At 55.7% G+C, this 19,739-nt stretch overlaps 1 protein-coding gene across 3 annotated transcripts in view; it reads left to right on the top strand.

Annotated features, from left to right (window-relative positions):
* Positions 1–521: 521 nt before the first annotated feature.
* Positions 522–19,739, top strand: part of LRP5 (LDL receptor related protein 5) — a 109,917-nt gene continuing 90,699 nt past the window's right edge. For 2 of the 3 annotated variants that reach the window (XM_087422526.1, XM_087422525.1), the window contains exon 1: positions 522–686. In XM_087422526.1, the coding sequence (XP_087278652.1) occupies positions 623–686 (64 nt within the window). In that variant the 5' untranslated portion in view covers positions 522–622. Of the gene's footprint in view, positions 687–15,803; positions 15,949–19,739 lie in introns of those variants that run through there. The other variant, XM_087422527.1, reaches the window with a different exon arrangement.

The raw sequence follows: 19,739 nt of genomic DNA, 5'->3' as shown, positions 1-19,739 counted from the left end.
CCCTCCCCGGCGCCCCTCACCGGCGAGAACAGGTGTCGCGGGGCCGCCCCGACGGGCCCCTGCCGGGGGTGGCTGCGCTCGCAGGAAGGCGCACAGACCTGGCTCCGGGCCCCTGGCTTCCAGCCCCAAAACCGCCTTTCTGTGTGCCCTCGGGCCACCCCTCTTCCCTCGCCCCGCCCCCGTGCCTCAGTTTCCCCATCGGTAAAGGCCGGGTCCCGGCAGCTCTACAGGTGACACACCTGCTTCCGGGACTTGCTCAGTCCCCGGGCCCCGCGGGGTGGAAAGCCGGCGCCCGACCCCGCGCCCCCGAGGGGCCCCTCGGGGGCGGCGCGGGGCGCGGGCAGGGCCGTGGGGAGCCGGCGCGGCGGCCGCCTGGCCCGGGGCCGGCTCCGGGGCGCCCGCGCGAGGGCGCGGCCGGCGCGGGGGGCGCGGGCGGGCTGCGGCGGCGGGGGGCGGAGACGCGGCGCGGCTTCCGCTCCCGCGCCCTCCTCCCTCCTCCCCCGTCGTCCTGGTCCGCGGCGCCCGAGGGGGGAGGCGGCAGGCGCCGGGAGCCGCGCGAGGAGCCGCCGGCGCGCCATGGAGCCCGAGTGAGCGCGCGCGGGCCCGGCCGGCCCCGGACAACATGGAGGCGGCGCCGCCCCGGCTGCTGCTGCTCGCGCTCTGCTGCAGCCTGGCCCCCGCCGCGGGTAGGTGGGCGCGGGCCGGAGGGACAATGGCCCGGGCGCCCGGGCGGCCCCGCGGCCAAGTGCGCGGCGCCGCCTCGGAAGCGACTTGGCAAGTTGGGGGCGAGTTGGGGCGCGCACCGCGGGTCCCCGCCGCCCCCCGCCGCCCGGGGGCCGCGCGCCGGCCCTTTGTCTCGCCCGCCCGGGCCCCTCCCGGGAACACCGGGGCCCGTCCCGCGTCCCGGGCGGGCGAGCAGGGCGCGCGGGCGGCGCCGACCCCGCCAGGTGCGGCGCGGGCGGGTCCTCACCTGCCCGGGCCCGGGGCGCGCTCGGAGGTGCGCCCGCGGGAAGCCGGCCGGGCGAGGCCGTGCCGGGCCCGTGCGGACCCCGGCCCGCGGGCGGGCACAGAGCGGGGCCGTTCGGCCCGGAGACAGGCCTGGCCGCCCTGCGTCGGGGACTCTCCGGCGAGCCTGTTTCCGATGGCCGCGCGGCCGGCCTGCGAGCTCCGAGAACTGATTGAAGTTGCAGAGAAAGTTCTGAGACCGCGCGCCGGGCGGCCTGGCCTGTCGCGCGGCCCCCTTTGCTCGGCGTGGCTGTCGGTTTCCAAACGGACTGACACCTGCCAGGTGGCAGGACGACCCGTCTGGCCGCCGGGGCCCCGCACAGTGGCGGCCGAGCGGTCGGTGTCCACCCCGGGGGCCGGTGCGTGGGGCCGCCGCGCGGGGTGACGTGGTCCCGGAGCGCGGCGCGGCAGGGAAGCGTGCTCGGCTCTCGGCTGTGCACACCCTGTGGGAGGTCGGGGGCTGGGGACCTTTCTCTCCGACTTTTGGTGTGTCCCGAGGGGTGGAGTTGAGGTCAGGAGGACTCGGGAAACCTAAGCGCCTTATGAAACGCTACACATGTTCTTTTAATTTGGAGATTGCCATGTGGTTTTTGAAGCCAGTCTGTCCTACCTAAAGCCTTCTCTTCGGACGTGAGTGTTTTGTTTTTCTGGAGTGTGGCTGGCCAAGGGGACGCGGCCAGCGAGTCCTGTGCTCTCCGGGCTGCTATTCTGCTGGTGGCAGTTTGGGGCCGGGGGAGGGGGGGTCCCTCGGGTCCCTTTGTCTGGGCCTCTTTAAGGCAAACAGCTGTCTCCCTGAATATTTCCAGTGTGGACTTCGCAGGGAGGTGTCCTGGCCTGGCTCTGGTGGCATTCCCAGTGCCTGGGCCCCTCCATTGAGGTTTTGGGGGGCTAGAGAAGGGGGTGTTTCCCCAAGTCTGCCAACCTCCCAGCCCAAGCCCAGAGACTGTTGGTGCTTTCACCCCAAATTTGTCTTTCTCAGGAACGTGTTTACATTTCTCAGCCATGTCTGATACCAGCAAAACAAGGTGACGGCAGAACAATGACAGTATCTGGGTAGTCCAGGCCAACGCTGCTCCTTTTCTTTCCGGAAATGCCTGGATCACGGAGGCAAAAGGGTTTTTTTTGGGAAGATGTTTGTTTTAAAGGTGGGGTTTCTCAGCCGGCTACGTTGCCTTTCACTTTGTTGCAGTTTTGAGTTTCCTGTACCTTTTGGGGCGACTTTGCTGGAATCGAACGCCTGTTGGTGTGCGGTTCGAACCCCGACAGAGTCACATCTGTGGAGTTCAGTTGTATGTGAGGCAAAAATAGAGTTGATTATTTTAACATTAGGGAGTATGTCAACACGAGGTTTGCAGAGCACTGGTTAACGTGGTAATCCAGTCCTAAAATGGACGGAAGGGGAGGAATCTTTCTGCAGAGCGATTTTTGACTGTTCTCCGTTTGTGATATCCCGCATTTCTATGTTAGATTTATGCCTTGGTCCGGAGTGGAGCCAGTAAGCTGGTAGCTAATTATTTTTCCTGATTGCTTCCTGTTGCAATTTGAAGCTGTGAGCCCACGGAAATGCCTTTGTTCTTGTGGCCCCCATCATGGGAATGGCCTTCCCCAGACCCACGGCCCGGGCTTCTCCCCTCTGGCCCCACAGCACTTGCTCCAGGACGGCCTTTCCAGGGCCCCCCGCAGGGTGGTTACTGCAGATGCTCACTGCGAGGCGCACCCAAAGGGCCCAGCAGGTGGGTGTTAACTAAATTCTGCATGGAGTCCACTGAGGGAGTCCCCCCAGAGGACCTTCTGCTTTTTAAAGCAGAGCCCACATGCCTTTCACCCTCCCGCTCAGATCCAAGAATTCACGCTGTCAACCCGGATGATCCAACATTTGCCGTGGAGATCCCGTTGTAGTTGGAACCCGTTTAATTTCAGCGGCACTGTGTCACCGCTCAGGCATTTAGCAGCATTTGCACGCTGGGGTGGGGGGTGCAGTCAGGTGAGGACTCAGCATGGCTTCCTGCCCTGAGGTGTGGGCTTGCCAGGCCTGAGAGCCAGGGCTTTGGGCTCAGACTGTTCTCCGTTTGTGATGTGACAGAAAGCCCAGGTTTACATGCTCAGTAGCTGTTTGACTTTGGCTGACTGATTTAGCTTCTCTGTGTCCGGTGTCATCCCCTGGTCCCCCCCACCCTAGGCAGTTGGAAGACTTAAATGTGTGTGCAATCCTCAGCACCATCCCTGTCCTGGGCGAGGGACTGGTGGTGGCCGAGCTGCGAGGCCTGTTGTGTAACGGGGTCCTTGATCTTTCTGGGCTGGAAGGTCTAGAAGCCATTACTACTCAGTCTGGATGATTTCCTCGGCGTGCGACCTTGGATGTTTAGTGCGCTGTCTGACTCGTTTATTGCTGCAGCACCACATGGAGGCCCTCGGGGTGATGAACGTTGTGGGCAGGGCCCGAGTGTCCGGGGTCTAACCCCAGCCTTGCCGGTTGCCATGTGGGGGAGCTTGGGCAACTTGCTCCGCCTTCGTGTGCCTTGGGTTTCTCTTCTGTAAAATGGGGGTAATAATACTTAATACCACTAATTCAGGGAGTTAATACACACCCAGCACTGTATCAGCTCTTATTCTCGTTGCTGTTACTCTTTGGCGCCTGGTACTGTGTGAAGTGCTGGGGATAGAACGAGACAGGACGGATGGAACGGCAGATCCGGCTGGGCCTTTGCTGTCGGGAGGGTCCGTGTGGAGGGAAGCAGGCAAACAGAAGCCGGCTGAGCAGCTGTGGGAGAGGCAGACCCGGGGGCTCTCTCTCACAGTCCTGGAGCCCCGTCCTTAAGGGCCGGGTGGTCTTCTCTGCTGAAAAAGGCCAGATCACACTGCAGAGTCTGGATGTGATCCAGAAGGCGATGGAAGCTTCTGGAAGACTTAAGTCGGGGGCGGGAGGGTGGATAGGAAACGCAGGCTGGAGTCAGGTCTGTACTAGGTGAAAGGTGCTGAACTGATCTTTATTTTTCTTTTGATTAAGGTGAAAATCACATAATATAAAATGAACCATTTTTTTATTTTTTATTTTTTTTGTGAGGAAGAACAGCCCTGAGCTAACATCCATCCTAATCCTCCTCTTTTTGCTGAGGAAGACCAGCTCTGAGCTAACATCTATTGCCAATCCTCCTCCTTTCTTTCCCCCAAAGCCCCAGTAGATAGTTGTATGTCATAGCTGCACATCCTTCTAGTTGCTGTATGTGGGACGCGGCCTCAGCATGGCCGGACAAGCGGTGTGTCAGTGCGCGCCCGGGATCCGAACCCGGGCCGCCAGCAGCGGAGCGCGCACACTTAACCGCTAAGCCACGGGGCCGGCCCTAAAATGAACCATTTTAAAGTACACGATTTAGTGGCACTTAGAACATTCACGATGTTGTGCAGCTACCATTTCCATCAAGTTACAGATCATTTCTATCACCCAAAAATAAAACTCCGTGCCGTTAAACAATAACTTCCCATTTCCCCTGCCCCCAGCCCCTGGCAGCCGCCAGTCTGCTTTCTGTCTCTATGGAGTTGCCTGTTCTGGACATTTCATATACGTGGACTCATACGACACGTGGCCTTTTCTGTCTGGCTTCCTCACTTACTCAGCCTAATGTTTTCGAGGTGCGTCCATGTTGTAGCCTGTGTCAGTGCTCCATTCCTCTTCATGGCCGAGCAATATTCCACCCTATGGGTGGAGCACATTTTGCTTCTCCATTCCCCCGTTGATGGGTTGATCTTGGCTGGGTGCTTCTCTCAGTGGGCACAGGCTGGGGGCCGTGGTGTCCTCTTGGGGTCTGGACAGTGGAAGCTGTTTTAAGCTGTGCTGGGACGTGGGCAGATTTGTTCTTAGATCCATGTCTCGGTTCAGAGGCAAAGGGTGCCAGGCGGAGGACAAGCTGAGGGCCAGAGCTGGCCTCGGGGAAGGAGGTTGTTGGGAGACGGACTGAAGGCCATGTTCAATATCACAGAAGCCCTGAGAGAAACTGGACAGTTGTGCTCATGAGGCCTCTCGGACAGTCACTTAACACGCTCTCAAAATGGGGGGACTCTAGTGGGAGCGAGGGCCTGCATCCAGCCCCTCCCCTTCTCGGGCCTGTTGACTCATTTGCTCAGAAAGCAGTGGCGTCTGCTCCGAGACAGGCCGCCCTGCGGGGCCGTCCTGGGGACAGCGCAGGTCCAAGTGCTGATGTGCGGAGGCAGCTGCGGCCGCACAGACAGGGCCCCAGGGTCCCACTCACTGCTCCAGGCTGCTCTCTGCTTTCTCTTTAGCTCTGGAAAGCGGTTTGCCAGCTCTCAGTCTCAGTTTCCCCGTCCTCAAAATTGGGACGATGCATCTGCCTTGCAGGGCACTGGTTGGGGTTCAGTGAACCAGTGTCTGGGAGGAGGACACGGGGGCCCTTTCCTCCAGGGCCAGGTTCGCTTTTAAAAGATCCCGATCACCCTCGTCCAGCTGGGGGCCGGGAGTGGTGGAAGATGTTGGGGCTCTGTGTTTGGCGCTGGTTTGCCCCCAGGAGTGGCTGGCAGCCCTGAGCTGGACTGGAGCTCCAAGCGGGAGCAGACCTGGCCGCTGACCCTTCCCCTGGCAAGGGGGAGTCCGCGAGGCTGTGTGCTGACTAGGGAGTGCCCTTGCCCACATCTGTCCTGCCTGTTCTCGGGCCCTGAGCAGCCCCGCTATCTGTGCGCCTCCCAGCCCAGCCTTTGCCCCCACCTGGCTGGGGACAGTTGACACTCCGCTGGCCCACCTATGGGCTCACCTGCCCGGTGAGGCTTTGCCTTGCACTCTCGTGGTGGCAGCAGCCGCGTGGCGCTGGAACCTCAGGTTCTGACCGAGTCTCTGCCCAGAATCACGTGTCCACCGTTCTGTGTCCCCCTTGCTCAGGATCTCTCTTGCCTTGGACCCCCTGGGAGGTTGTCACGGTGACGTCAGAATGGCCTGTTTTTCCCACTTTTAAGTGTGCGACTCAGTGGCATTATTTACATTCACAGTGTTGTGCAACCGTCACCACTGTCTATTTCGAAAATTTGTTTATTACCCCAAACAGAAACTGTACCCATTAAGCAGTCACTTTCTCTCTACTTTCTGTGTCTATGAATTTTCCCATTCTAAGGACCTCATATTTGTGGAGTCATGCAATATTTGACCTTTTGTGTCTGGCTTATTTCATTTAGCATAATGTTTTTGAGGTTCATCCAAGTTGTAGCATGTATCGGAACTCCATTCTTTTTTACTGCTGAATAATATTCCTTTGTATGGAGAGAGCACGTTTTGCTTATCCGTTCATCTGTTGGTGGACACTTGGGTTGTTTCCACCTCTGGATATTGTGAATGATGCTGCTGTGAACATTGGTGGGCAGGTATCTGTTTGAGACCCAGCTTTCACTTTTGGGGCTATACCCAGAAGTGGAATTGCTGGATCATGTGGTATTTCTATGTTTAATATTTTGAGGAACCATCAGACTGTCTTCCACAGTAGCCGAACCATTTTACCTTCACATCAGCAATGCACGAGAGTTCCAGTTTCTCCACATCCTGGCCAGCCCTTCCTATTTTCCCTTTTTATGGTTCTAACCCTCCTAGCAGGTGTGAAGCGGTACCCCATTGTGGTTTTGACTTGCGTTTTCCTGATGGTTAATGACATTGAGCATCTTTATAAGTGCTCGTTGACTGCTTTCTTTTACAAATATATATATATTTAAATGCAAGACACACGTATAAACAGCTTAAACATGTTCCATGGTACCTCTGTCTGTGAAGACGGGCCTCCTCCTTTATTGCCTACTTTATTTCTCCCCTCAGAGATGACCAGACCTTTAACACGTATTTTAACGTGTTACATTTTTTTGAACACATCCTCATGTTTTTTATATAAATCCCATCACTCTCGATCATTCTATAGTCTGTCTTTTTCACTTGCTAATGTATCAGAAACATTTTCTGTATCTTTACTTTTAGATCTTCATTCTTTTTAAAAGCCAAGTAGTATTTCGTCGTATGGGTATATCATACTTCTTGGCTTTTACTCAGTTGGGGAGCATTTAAGTTTTTCCAGGCATTACTGCTATTACAAGGCGTGCTTCAGTGAGCGCCCTTGCTCATGCGTATCTACGCACGTGTGTGCAAGCATTTCTGTGAGACACGTTCCTCGTCAGAGTATGTCCATTTATAAGTTTTCAAAGATACCGATAAATTCCTCCAAAAAGTCTGCATCAATTTGTACCCTCCCAGGCCTCTGTGAGAGTACGTGCGTTCCTGTATCCTCTCCAACACTGGCGATTACCAGGTTCTATTTTTTGTAATCAGTTTGATTAAAAATTATAACACCTTTTGGGCCAGCCCTGTGGCTTAGCGGTTAAGTGTGCGCGCTCCGCTGCTGGCGGGCCGGGTTCGGATCCCGGGCGCGCACTGCCATACCGCTTCTCCGGCCATGCTGAGGCCGTGTCCCACGTGCAGCAACTAGAAGGATGTGCAACTATGACATGCAGCTATCTACTGGGGCTTTGGGGGAAAATAAATAAATAAATAAAAATTAAAACAAAAATTATAACACCTTTTGATTTGCACTTCCCTCATTACTGGTTGATTGGCCATTTGTATTTATTTTTCTGCAGATTGCCTACTCTCATCCTTAGCCCATTTTTCTGTTGAGTTATCTTTTTCTTATTGATTTGTAGGAGCTCTTTATTTGGTGTGGACATTAATTTTTTTGTTATATTTGTTCCAGATTTTTCTTCTGGTCTTTAGCTAGTCCTTCATCCTTGTTTCTGGTGGTTTACTATTATAAAGATGTTAAAAAGTTTCATGTAACCAAAGTTCCCAGTCTTTTCTCATGGCTTCTGGGTTCTGTCCCTTGTTTCTCTACCCTCAGATTTTTAAATACATCTTCCTTTATTTTCTTCCAGGACTGTTATTGTTTTGTGTTTTATATTCAGATATTATTCTATCTGATGTTTTTGGGGGCGGTATATGGTTTGAGATAGGGATCTGAACTGTCCCTGGTACCCCCCTCCCCGCCCCCATAAGTGGATAGGGAGTTGTCCCAACACCTTGAGGGAATGGCCCATCCTATCCCCATTCATTTCAAATGCCACTCTTTTGTGTTCAGTGTCCACAGATGCTTGGCTCCTTATTCTAGAAGCTTCCATCCTGCTCTGCTGACCTGTGGGTATCTTTCTGCACCAGCATGCTGTTGTTTTAATCTCTGTATCTTCATAGTATATTTTAAGATTGATTGTGCAATTCTTCCTTCATTGTTCTTGTTAAAAAATTGTGTTGACTCTTCTCGTACATTTAAAACTTCAGAGTCAGCCGTCAGGTTCCATCCTTTGATCTCTTGATCCGGGGACATTAAATGGTGACCTTCAACAGGTGGCAGAGGGCTGGACTTTAGAAGTGGTCTCTGACAGGCAAGCTGGTCTCTGGCTGTGGAAATAAATTTGTCTGCTGCCGCGATGGAGCTGGTCTTCACCTTTTTGCTTTCTGTTTGCACGTGGAGTGCTTCAGAGGTAATGTTTGTGCTGGATCGCCCCAGTGTTGTGCTTCCTCGCTCACGCTGGCATCTGCTGGGGAAACCAGCTCTAATGCAGCTAATTCCAGCATTAGCCCAAAGGCAAATATAATTACCGCATAAATTATCGCTCCCCTCCCCTAGTTTGTTCCAGAACAAAATGTGAGCAACTTTAATTTCTTCCCTGGGCTGCACTCCTCTATTAGCCCAGATGGGGAGGCGGTACCTGCCGAACAAAACGCTCAGGAAATTGCTCAATGGGTCGTTAAGAGCCCCCCGAGCGCGTGGCCCTTCCAGAACACGTCTGCCTGGGTGCCCTCCAGACTGTCCGCTCGCGGGCAGCTGCCCCCCTTGGATTCCGCCCTGGAAGGAACAGGCGTTCTCCGTGATGGGAACCCAGTGGCGTCCTCGCTGCAGGGTGATTTCAGAGCAAGATGTGTTCTCGAGCTTGCTTTTGTGGGCGAAGGCCATTTCTCCAAACTTTCCCCAGTGCCAACTTGGTTCCCAAAAGGAGACTGAATGGAGGTAATCAGGGTACGGTGGGCACTGGCTTGGCCTCGCCGGATTCCATCTGCCGCAGGCTGGAAGCTCAGAGCTGACTGTCACCTGTTTTTCCTCTGCTCTCCGGAAGCAGGCCCCTGTCTCCGTGCCTGCCCACACTCTGGAACGCCTGTTCTGCTTGCTTCCTCCCCCGCCCAGACCCCCGGCTCTGAGGCCTCACTTGGAGGCCCCCGCTGTATTCCCTCTGTGGAAGCCTGGATTCGGAGTGGAGGACTCCATCAGCTTCTACTTGGGCTCCTTTCTTTCTAGAACCTTCCCCTTGCCTATTTATCTTTCACGCTAGCCAGATTAATTTTTTTAAACCTCGTTTCATCATATCCATCCCTGTCTCAGAAAATTACGCTGGTTTCCCAGTGTCTAAAGTTGGAACTTTTGGGTCCAGTGTTCTATGCTGCTCTCAGCTGGCTTTAGCCCTCTCTTCTGCTCCCCCGGGGTGAACACTTGTCCAGCCAGATCCGTCTCTTTGGAGTCCGGAACCTTCAGTGGTCAACCCAGCCTGGAGGGCCTCGGGGACAGAGGCTGTCTTGATCCTTGTCCTTTTGCCTCTGGCGTGGTGTCTGGTGTGCAGTAACTGTCTAGAGGATTCCTAAGGCCTCGTCTGTCCAGGGAGCAAATCTTATCCAACTTTACTTCCTCTGGCCCCTAAATCTACTGAGTTGTGAGCTCCTGCCCCCATCCCGAAATTCAACCCAGCTGTTTCCCAGATTGTAGAACACCTGTCTTGCCACATGACAAAAGGCTTCTGGGGCCAAGTGTGGGACCCCCTCCCCCAGTAAGAGTCCATATTTCCGAGGTATGGACTCTGAGAAGGCCTGGTATAAATAAAGCCATTTTACTTCCAGAAACCCAGTGCATCCCGAACATACTTGACCGCGAAGTCCTGTATCCATGTAACACCTGCCCGCCTTCCACAGCCCTGACTCTGAGATGCCCCGGTGGGGCTTGGCACCTGCATCCTTCACCCGTCATTTTCATCATTTTTCAAAAAACTTTGTATGAACATTTTCAGTCATGCAACAAAGTAAAAATAATGGTATGATGAACTTTTATGCTAAAAAAACCAATTTTGGTGCTTTTGAGTTATAACTACAGGACAGGTAGCTGAGTGAGGGATGTTTTTGATGAGCTTTCAGGAACTTAAGCACTAAGAGAGCATTGCCCCCTTGAGTGTCTGATGCGTGTTCGGGCCGAGTGGTCACTGCCCGGCTCTCTGCATGAGTTTGCTGCAGCACCCGGCTGACTCCTGGGGTCTGTGCTGTATTGTGGGCGAGTGGGCAGTGCCCAGCTCCTGACCCCGGCCACTGTGGGCCTCCCCCGCCACTGCCCTCTTCTTCGAGATGCTCATCACGCCTACTGTGTCCGCTGCAGCTCTTAGGTTGGGCAGGACCCATGAACTGCTGACCGCCCGCTCGGAGTGCCACGCTGAGGGGTTGGCGCTGGCTTTCATGGTGTCGCCTGTGTTTGCACAGAGTTCTCGGCTCACAAGAGCCAAGTGGAGTGTCGGCTCACCACAGTTGAGATGCCAGATCTCAGCCCCTGGTGCAGGGGACCCGTGGTGTGCACCCCCTGCCCAGAGAGGAGCATGGGCCTGGTCATCTTGTTGCGGGCTGTGGCCACAGCATTGCCCCCCCTGCAGAGCAGATGACCAGCTGGTCTAATGTCTGTGAACAGAGCGGCCCCGATGCATGTCACCCTTTGCCGGGGCCCCCGACCTGCTGGGCCGGGTACCGAGTGCTGTGTCCACAGGGGAGGCTCAGAGATGGGATGGGCCCAGCGTGGTGGTCTCACCTGTGACCCCCAGACGATATGCAACAGAGCTGGTAGAACGGCCACTGAGGATTTACGTCTTTTCAGTTCCTCCTCGGCCTTCTTCCAGAAGGCACTTGAGCAGCGCCCAGTTTGAGACGTACAGTTGGAGACGTACGGAGGGTTACTCAAGATGAAAGAGCAGAGCAAAGGGCACTTTCCGTCCTCTTGGCTACTAGTTCTAGTTTTTAAAAAATTCTCCCTCCATTTTAGAAAATTTTATCCTTTCAAGGAAAGTCCACTTGTTTGGTAATGACCTTTTCTGTTTATCGATCCCAGACGTGCGTGATCGCCAGCAGAGCTGGTGGGGTTCTGTGAACTGGCAGCAGCAGAGGCCTGCAGGGTTTCTGTCAGCCCCTCACGGGGAGTTACCATTGGGCTTTCCCGCGTTGAGAGCGCCTCTCAGAGCCGGTACACCTGGGGGCCCCTGGGGCAGGCTGGGAAGATCTGATGTGGAGGCCGAAGTGGGGTCCGCTCTGGGATCCAGGCAGGTCTGGCCACGAGGTGGGCGCTGGGCCTTGGGCAGGCCCCTGCTCTGTTCCATCTGTGAGGATCTAGAAAGACCCGTTCAGAGGTCTCCTCCAGGTGAACATTTCTCCCACTGGGCTCCTGTGTCTCTGCATGGCCCAGTTCTCGAGACCATGGGCCTTCCAGTAGCTTCCTCTCTATGTACCAAGGCCTGCCAGGTGCCCCAGTGCACCAGGATGGAATGTGGCTGAAGGCAGAACCCCACCACACACACTACCCCCTACCCCTGGGGCGGTGCCCCCATGCCTAAAGGATCGTGTTAGGGAAGTTAGGGAACTGCCTGAAGTGGGCCTGTCTGCATGACTATGGACCTGTGAGGCGAGAGTTCTCAGGCATTTAATGCCTAATCTGATTTTATTGAGATAAGGGTTTAGGTCTCTTCCGGGTACCTGGAATCTGGCGGGGTGTTGTGTTTTCGATGGGGAAACTGAGAGGTTCGAGGTTTTTCTGAGCTTCACTAGCTTGTATCAGCAGAGCAGGCTGGTGACGCTGATGAAGATGCTGAGTTAGGGATGCCTTCTGACCCATGATCCGTGAGGTCCTTGAGTGACAGGGGACGCATTTGGGTCAAGTGTCCGCCTCCTCTTTGTAGGTGTGAAGAGGACAGGTGGAACTCGTTCCGTTCTTGCCTGCCTGTAGTCTTTAAGGCCAGCTTGGTCTTGGGGAGGACGCTCCGGAAGCTCACCCCACCATGGCACATGTGGCACGGTGTGTGTTTCCCTCCAGCAGCCACGCCTGGGGTGGCCTCTGAGCAGAGCCGCTGTCTCGCCACCCCTGGACTGAGGACACCCTGAACCCCCAGCCTCCTTCCCTGCTGGCACCACTCCCCCCAGGTTTGCCATGAACAGCTGAGGGGGGCTTCCAGAGGAATCCCAGCAGCGAGCCTGGAACCCCGGGGCATGTGTAGGCCCCCTCCACCCATTCCAGCTCGGCTCACATTCCTGGCTGCACTCAGCTCTGGGGCCTTGGGCCAGTGAGTTAACTCCTCTGGGCCTCAGTTTCCTCACCTGTCAGGGGTAATCAGTGCCCCCACCTAGACATGCCTGAGGATACAATGAGGCAGGGCTGTAACGTGCTTAGCATGGGCCGGCTCCTGGTAAGCACTCAATAATTACTAGCTATTAGGGTTATTACGGCTATCATAATTGTTATCCTCCAGGGAACGAGCCCTCGGGGGATTCTGGAATCAGGTTCAACTCCAGCGGAAAGGTGGCTTGGCGGAAACCATCCCAGCGTGGACCATTTAGTCCATCACTGATTAGAAGGTGGAGTGTCGAGGTGCGTTAATTGCCGTTGGAGCCTGATGGTTCTGGCACCGAATTTGCTTCCTTGCCCAGGTAAAGCCGGCATCATTTTCGAAGCTGGGCTCCGGAAGCCCTGGGACCGAAGAGCAGGTGCCGGTGTCTGAGGGCAGGTCTCCTCCTCGGGCCTCTGCTCTGTCAGAGGTGTGACGGGGGGCTGTTTCTGGAGGCTGCCCGTCTATTTGTAGATGTTGCCAGCGCACTCCCGCCTCTCCCTGCTTGGAGGAAGTTGTTAGGGACCCTGCTTTCTCCATTCCCTGTTGTGTTTCTCCTGACAGCCTGCTAACAGGCCAGCCTGGCCGACTCGCAGGGCTGGGGCCTCCTCTCTGATGGGCTCCCCTCCCCTTCCCACCCACCCTCAGCCCGAGGTCCCTGCTCCGTGTTGCTTCCCTGCCCTGGGATGCCGGCGGTCAGTGCCTTTCCCCTGGACTGCTGGCTGGGCTCTGTGCCCAGGAGGTGCTCCGTAATTAAGGAAAGATGCTGCTCTCCAGCCTGTGGGCCAGACTGGGTCTCTAACGTGGAGGGAGCCCAGCTCCCCACCTCCTGCAGCCTGTGGGATGAGAGCAGACCCCGCGGCCCTGCGATCCCGGCCCTCCCCCCACGCCTGCCCTCTGGCCGCTAGCCCAGGTGGGACCTGCCCATCTCCTCCTTGGCCTGGGCAGGCTTCTGGCTCTCCTCACTTCCTGTTGTTACCTGTGGCCCAGGAATAATTTATGCCTCTAGCAGGTGTGTGCTGACTGACTCCCTCCCGTGTGCCCAGCACAGAACTAGCCCCCTGGGGTCAGGATGAGCACCGGCAGGCAGGGGCTCCGTCCTCACGGATGGCCCAGGCCAGCCCAGAGACCGGCACGGCACACTCGGACACGTGGCCAGGGGTAATTGTACCAGAGGTGAGGGCTGTGACGGGAGAGCACCGCCTCTCTCCTGTGCCTGTGCCTGGCCCTGGCTCCTGTGCCACCCGGCCCCCGGCTTCCTCCCTCTCGGGAGAGCACATGGCCTCTCTTCGTGCAGCGTTTGCCTTCTGCTGCCTGGTGGACTGTTCTTCCACTGCTTTGACCTTCGCACCAGCCCTGGAGGCAGGGAGGCCAGCTGCATCTCCGTGGTCACCAGTGAGGCTCAGAGTGGGGATGTGGGTTTGCAGAGTGAACCAGCGAGGGGTGGGCGCTCCCTCCTTCCACCCTTGAACTCAAGGCGCAGGTGCGACAGGAGCGTTAGGCCCCGTCATGTAGGAGACATGTAGCTCCACGCTTAGAACCCCCGAGGCACCTGCGGACCTCACGTGGTCCCTGGGAGGGGGTCCCTGGGAGAGTGTGGAGTCATGCTCCTGGGTTGCTGTGTGGCTTTCTCGCCCCCGTTCCTCAGATAGGAACACTGAGTCTAAGGAGAACCCGGACCTCACTCTGTGTCGTGCAGGGATGGTTATCTTTCCTGCCCACCCTGGGAGGGTGGGGTCTGGGGTGGGCACCCAGAGACGAGCAGGAGGGGCTGTTGACCTGCCAGCCTGGCCCATTCTGCTTTCCGGGACCTTCTCTCTCTGCTGAGAAGGAGCAGCGTGGAGCACCAGGCTGCAGCATGCATCTCTTTGTTCCATTTCCTCTTCTTCCTGATGATGGAAGGTTGTCCTGGAATAGAGGACAGGGACATGTGGTCAGGTGGGGGGAGGCCACAGTCCTGAGGGGACCCAGACAGAGGCCAAGGGGCCGTGCTTCCTCCTGGGCTAGTGGGAGGGGCACTGCAGCGCCTCTCGGGGTGGGCCCACCATCTGGATGCTGCTCCCGTGTCCAACCCTTCTACAGAGAGATCATTCCATTGCCCCGTCAGGCAAAAGGAATGAACTTCAAGTTCTGTGGAAAGAACCTGGGCACCTGATCTCCCCTGTCACTGATGAGCAGAGTGTGACTTCGGGCAGGTTACCAGGTCCCCTTGTGCCTCAGTCTCCTCATCTGTAAAAAGGGGTGTCAGTGTGGTCCCACCTCCCGTGAGGACTAAGTGATGCCGGGTTCGAGGAGCAGCTCATGCACGCCATGACTCAGGAAAGGTAGAAATGGCCCAAAGAAATGGGTGTCTCACCAGGTGCAGAGAGAGAGTTGGCGGGGAGCGTGCTTTTCCAGGTTTTCTCTCTGGCACATTCTGCTTCATCTTTACGTACCTGTGTACAGAGTCCTCGAACCCTGGAAGACCTCACCTAGGGCCCTGCAGAGTTACGACCCTCCAGACCCATTGCTTAGCTTGGTCCCAAGACAATCGGAGCAGGTCCTCAGTGCTAAACCTTATAGGCAGCCCCCAAACCCACATAAATATTTGGAACCAAAAAGTGCCAGCTCCTCAGAGAACATCAGCACCCTGAGATGCTTCAGCAGGGACCGGGAGGACAGAGGTTAAAAACGAACCACAGCAAGGATGGTTTGAGGTTTCTTTCACCCGACGGCTTTCGTCTGTCCACTTTGGTCTCTGCAGGATGGAGGTGTCCAGAGCCCCGCTTTTCCCTTTGGCTCCTGACGGCAGCCTCCGGGCCTCCGCACCCAGGTGGTTGCTCTTTTCCAGGAGCAGTAGATCATTGGAAAGCAGAGCCTCCCCATTTTGCCCCATAAAAAGGAGATTTTGCAGAGTGATGATAAATTTGGCACGTCTTTATTATGATTATTTTTTTGCAACACTTAAAGAAAATAAAAGCTGGTACAAAGGTATGTTTGTTTCTGAAATATGTTTCCTTTCCCAGATGTTCTTTTCTGCCAATTCCAAAATGCATTCTGAGCTCAGTTCTCCAGTTTCCTCTCTGCGGGGCAGAACAATGAGATCCCTGTAACCACGCTGGGAAAACGCCGTCTTCCTCGCCAGTGGGCCTGGGGGGAGGGCTGGATGGTCCCACCTTCTCCCACCTCGGTGGAAACAACCAGTCTGTGCCAGCCCTGTTAGAGACCCTGGCTGCTGTCGGGGATTTGGTGCTCTGCTCGCCCGTGGTGGTAATTTGCGGGGTTGTGGCTTGGAGGCACCACTGTCTGCACCTTTGTTCCGGATCCTTGAGTTTGCTGTGGCCTTGTGCTAAATTCTTGTATCTGCGTTGCATTGGTGGACTCAGGGACTTTGTGCTGTCTGTTACCTGCAGCTGATCTGGCCCCTTTCCTCTTCTTTGTGTCTTTTTGGCATCAAATACTGGTCCCTGCCCGAAGGGCAGGTCTTCAGGACACGGTGCAGATGCAGAGTTGGCTGGAGAACCAGGCTGATCGATCCAGGTGGGTATCACCAGAGTCCAGGCCCTTCTTTCCTTGAGACAGGGTGGTGTGTGTCCTCCTTGGGGGAGCTGTGAACCACACATGCCCCCACACACACATGCACACACACAGTACCCAAAAGTGCCTCCTTGGTTGATTTCCAAGGACAGCAAGAGACCCATAAAAGCTTGCAGTTAGGGCGATTTTGTTACTGGTCTCCATTAAGAACCATCTCTATGGGGTCACTTTATTTGGGGCATGCATTTAATGAAAATCTTTATTTCTTGGTCAATGCATCCTGCCTTAGAGCACCCGAGATACAAATGCCTAGACTTAATAGATAAAAATAGCTAACATTTATTGCACATTTACAGGGTACCAGACAGGTTCTCAGAGATGTTCATCGATTGACTCATTTATCCCTTCCGGCCACCCTGGGGGCCGGTGCCATCACAACTCCCGTTATATAGAAGGGGAAACCGATGCTGAGAGACCCTGCAGAACTTGCCTGGGGTCACGCAGGGACTAATATTGGCTCCAGTGTCTACCTCTTAATTGCTATTTGAATTATAAAAGTATTTTCTTTCATCTGTAAAGGAAATCGGCTGAAGAGCCTCCAATGCATTTCAATAAGCGGGGTGCTGAGCCCCCCCCCAGACCCGGCTCCTCATTTGACAGATGCAGAAATGAGGACCCGGCTCCTCATTTGACAGATGCCTCCCCCGCTGGGGAGGCGGGGGGCCGTCAGAACCGCCCTCCTGTGTGGTCCCGCCTCTTGTACCAACCAGAGCGGCCACCTGGGGCTTGTTTCAGTGGGGCCTCGGGACTTCAGGTGAAAGCTGCTGGCTCGCCTTCCATCAGAGTGGACTGGCAGAGTCAGTCCCGCCCAGGACCCCCAGGTCAGTCTCCATCCCGGGACCGTTTCTCTGCATCTTTGCCGTGGCCTTGGGCCACTTCCAGGAGCCTGGCAGACCGGGAACCGTTGAACTGAAATGGTATGTAATCAGAATGCTATATTTTGTCGAAAATAAGAATGTTAGCAATGGGCTGGTTTCTGGCAAGTCAAACTGGGACTCTGAAATACATATTTTTCCCTGCGCTGCCCTAAACCTTCTAATTAGTGAAAAACGCACATTTGCAGACATAAATCAAATGTCATATTCCCTAAAAACTTGTCCTAGGTATGATGGAGTTGGTAACATTCCACGGTTGCTAAATTAGGGCTTGCGGAGTGAGTGCACGCGTGCACGTGTGTGTGTGTGCGGGCTTGCGTGAGAGAGAGGGAGAACAAGGGAGAGACCGAGGTGCCCTTTGGTTCCTTCCCTCTCAGGCCCTCGGGCCTCTGCTTCTGGCCCCCCAACACCTGTCAGCACCCTGCACAGCCACTGCGCTGAAATACATATATTTGCCCAACTGAAACATAATTAGCAGGGGAAATAGCTTTCAGGGAAAAGCACTTTCCCTCCCAGGAAAATCTCTTCTGTGCAGTGTTCGTAACTAGACCCTGACTTCCACCACCAATGGGCTCTGTTAAGGGACTCGGTTTTGGAAAAGGTGATTTGTCTCTGGGAACTGGCCTCGGTGTGTGCTGTGTCTTCCCCTCACTGGAGTTTGGACCAGACTGTGAACCAGCGTGGGCTTCTGGGGCCGGAGGCGAGGACGCGGCCTGGGGCTCCTGGCCGTTGGGATCATTCGGTTGTATGCTGTGTTGATGGGGTGGGATGCTTTTCGTCAGCGTGGACAATGTCCTGCACACTGTTGGGTCATTTGGATCTGGGGTGGTTTGTTGCAAGCGATTTCCCGGTAACCAGATGGAGAAAGCCCGTTCGTCGAGGCTGACAGCACTGGCCGTGGCCGGAAGGCGGCTCCTCATGGTGTGGGGAGAGTGGAACACTGAGGCAGCTTCTCCCGGCTCTGTAGAGGCCCCCAGCCTTAATGGACATTAGTCTTCTTGTCCTTGGAAGGTAGGGAGGAGGCGGCTGGGGGGCCATGCCAGAGATTGCCAACTTTCCAGGATCTATGGTACCTTTGCAGCCGTATCTTATTCGGTTTTACTTTGTGTTTTCCCTTTCACTTTGCCTCCAGGTGTTGTCTTTCAAAATATGTCCCTGGAGTCAAAACTAAAAAATGTTCTATGAGTAGATACATTTGGAAAACCCTGGTATCTAGGAAGTGAACTAGACTTCCTCCCTGCGGGACTTCTCAGAGACTTTAAAATGGTAATTATGCATTGGCTGTGTCCCTCTCTACCTAGGCACCTTTACAGGTTGGGAAGAGAGGGCGATTACTGGTGCGTGAGCTGGGTTGTGCCCAAAGTGACGTGTGACGTCACCAGCACTGTTCTTTACTGTCATGCTAGCTTTAGTGTGGCTTCTTCGCAGTTGTCACCTCTGGGCGGTGATTATTCTTGTCAAGGGGTTTGGTGACATTTGTCTGCTTTTATATTCTTTGAGCTGCTTGTTAGTTGCTTTGTGGACTTTTCCCCTCAAGTAGTTTCAGAGTCTAGAGTCTGTAGGGCGACGTGTGCCCCTCTGGGAGGTTGTGGAGGAAAAAGCCCAGCTTAGGCTCAGGGGGCTCGACCCCCTGCCCCTGCGTGGCCTTGGTGATCTGCTAAAAAAATTAGATAAGACCGCTCCTCCCTCATCGGGGGTCGTGAGATAAGCTGGGTCAAGGTGGAGGGTGCCGAGCAGGCAGCAGGCCCGCAGCAGAGGCTAGTTCCTTCCTCTGAGCAGCCCCATGGGGTCCGCTGTCCCGTGTGGGTGTTGGGCTGGGGGCCGGGCGCTAGTGACTTTGACTTGTAAGGTGAGGGGCTCGATGACCCCTGATGGTCATCTCTGGAGGTGTCCTGGGCTGGAGGTGACCCTCTGCTGAGTGGGATTTAGGGCCACACAGTCACTCCTGGAAGCGGCCCAGGTCACTTGGGCCAGGGTCAGGACCCTCCGAGTGGCCTTTGGGGGCAGGAAGCTTCCCTGAATGACACTCAGGGGTCCCTCTGACCAGCGCACAGTGGGCCTGTGCCAGGTCCTGGGCCTTTGCTTGTCTCCCAGGATGTTCCAGAGCGGCCGAGCCCAGGCTCTTCTGGAACGGAGGTCCAGGCCTGTCCTCGGCACAGGAGGCTGGAGTGTCCTTCCGCCTGCCCCCAGGCCACAGCGCCCCCGTGCAGGGGGACAGCGGGGACCCCCAGCCCATCCCCCTGTTTAGTGAAGACCCGGAGGCCCATGTCCTGCATTTCTTTGTTCTAAGGTGTCTGAAACAAGCCCCTCGTGTTCTTTTTATCGTTTGCAACTGATTCCTTCTTTCCTGCTCCACCGCCCAAACCTGCCCCCGAACCTTTCTTTCCTGTTCGTCTGCTTCCCTGACCTTTGAAATGTGCTCCCTGCTCGGGAAGCTGGCCTGAGCCTGGGGTTAATTACTGCCTTCCTATAGGGCCGTGTGTGTGTGTGTGTGTGTGTGTGTGTGTGTGTGTGAGAGTGTGTGCGCGCACATGTCAGTGGGTGTGTCGGGTTTAGAAAGACTAGGATGGGGCTGCTCGACAGCGGAAATGGAGGTGACAGAGCTGGGAGGAAGAGGGTTGGCCTGGTTGAGGGTCCCCGGCGAGCGTGTGAAGGAGGGGGAGCAGGGCAGGAGGCCCCAGCCGGGCAGGTGCGAGGCGAGTGTGGGGAGCAGTGCGTTGACCCACGTGGCTGGGCTGGGACAGGGAAGGTGGGGACGAGAGGCGGTGGCCTTTGTTCTGCAGCCAGCGACATGCACAGACCTCGGGAGAGCAGCTTGATGAATGTCCCATAGCCCACCGTGTTAGCCAGTCAAGAGTA

The sequence above is a fragment of the Ceratotherium simum genome, chromosome 34, assembly GCF_057802395.1.
Source record: "Ceratotherium simum simum isolate JZ-2026a chromosome 34, ASM5780239v1, whole genome shotgun sequence".
Lineage (NCBI taxonomy): Eukaryota > Metazoa > Chordata > Mammalia > Perissodactyla > Rhinocerotidae > Ceratotherium > Ceratotherium simum.
This window is presented reverse-complemented; position numbering and strand designations above follow the sequence as displayed.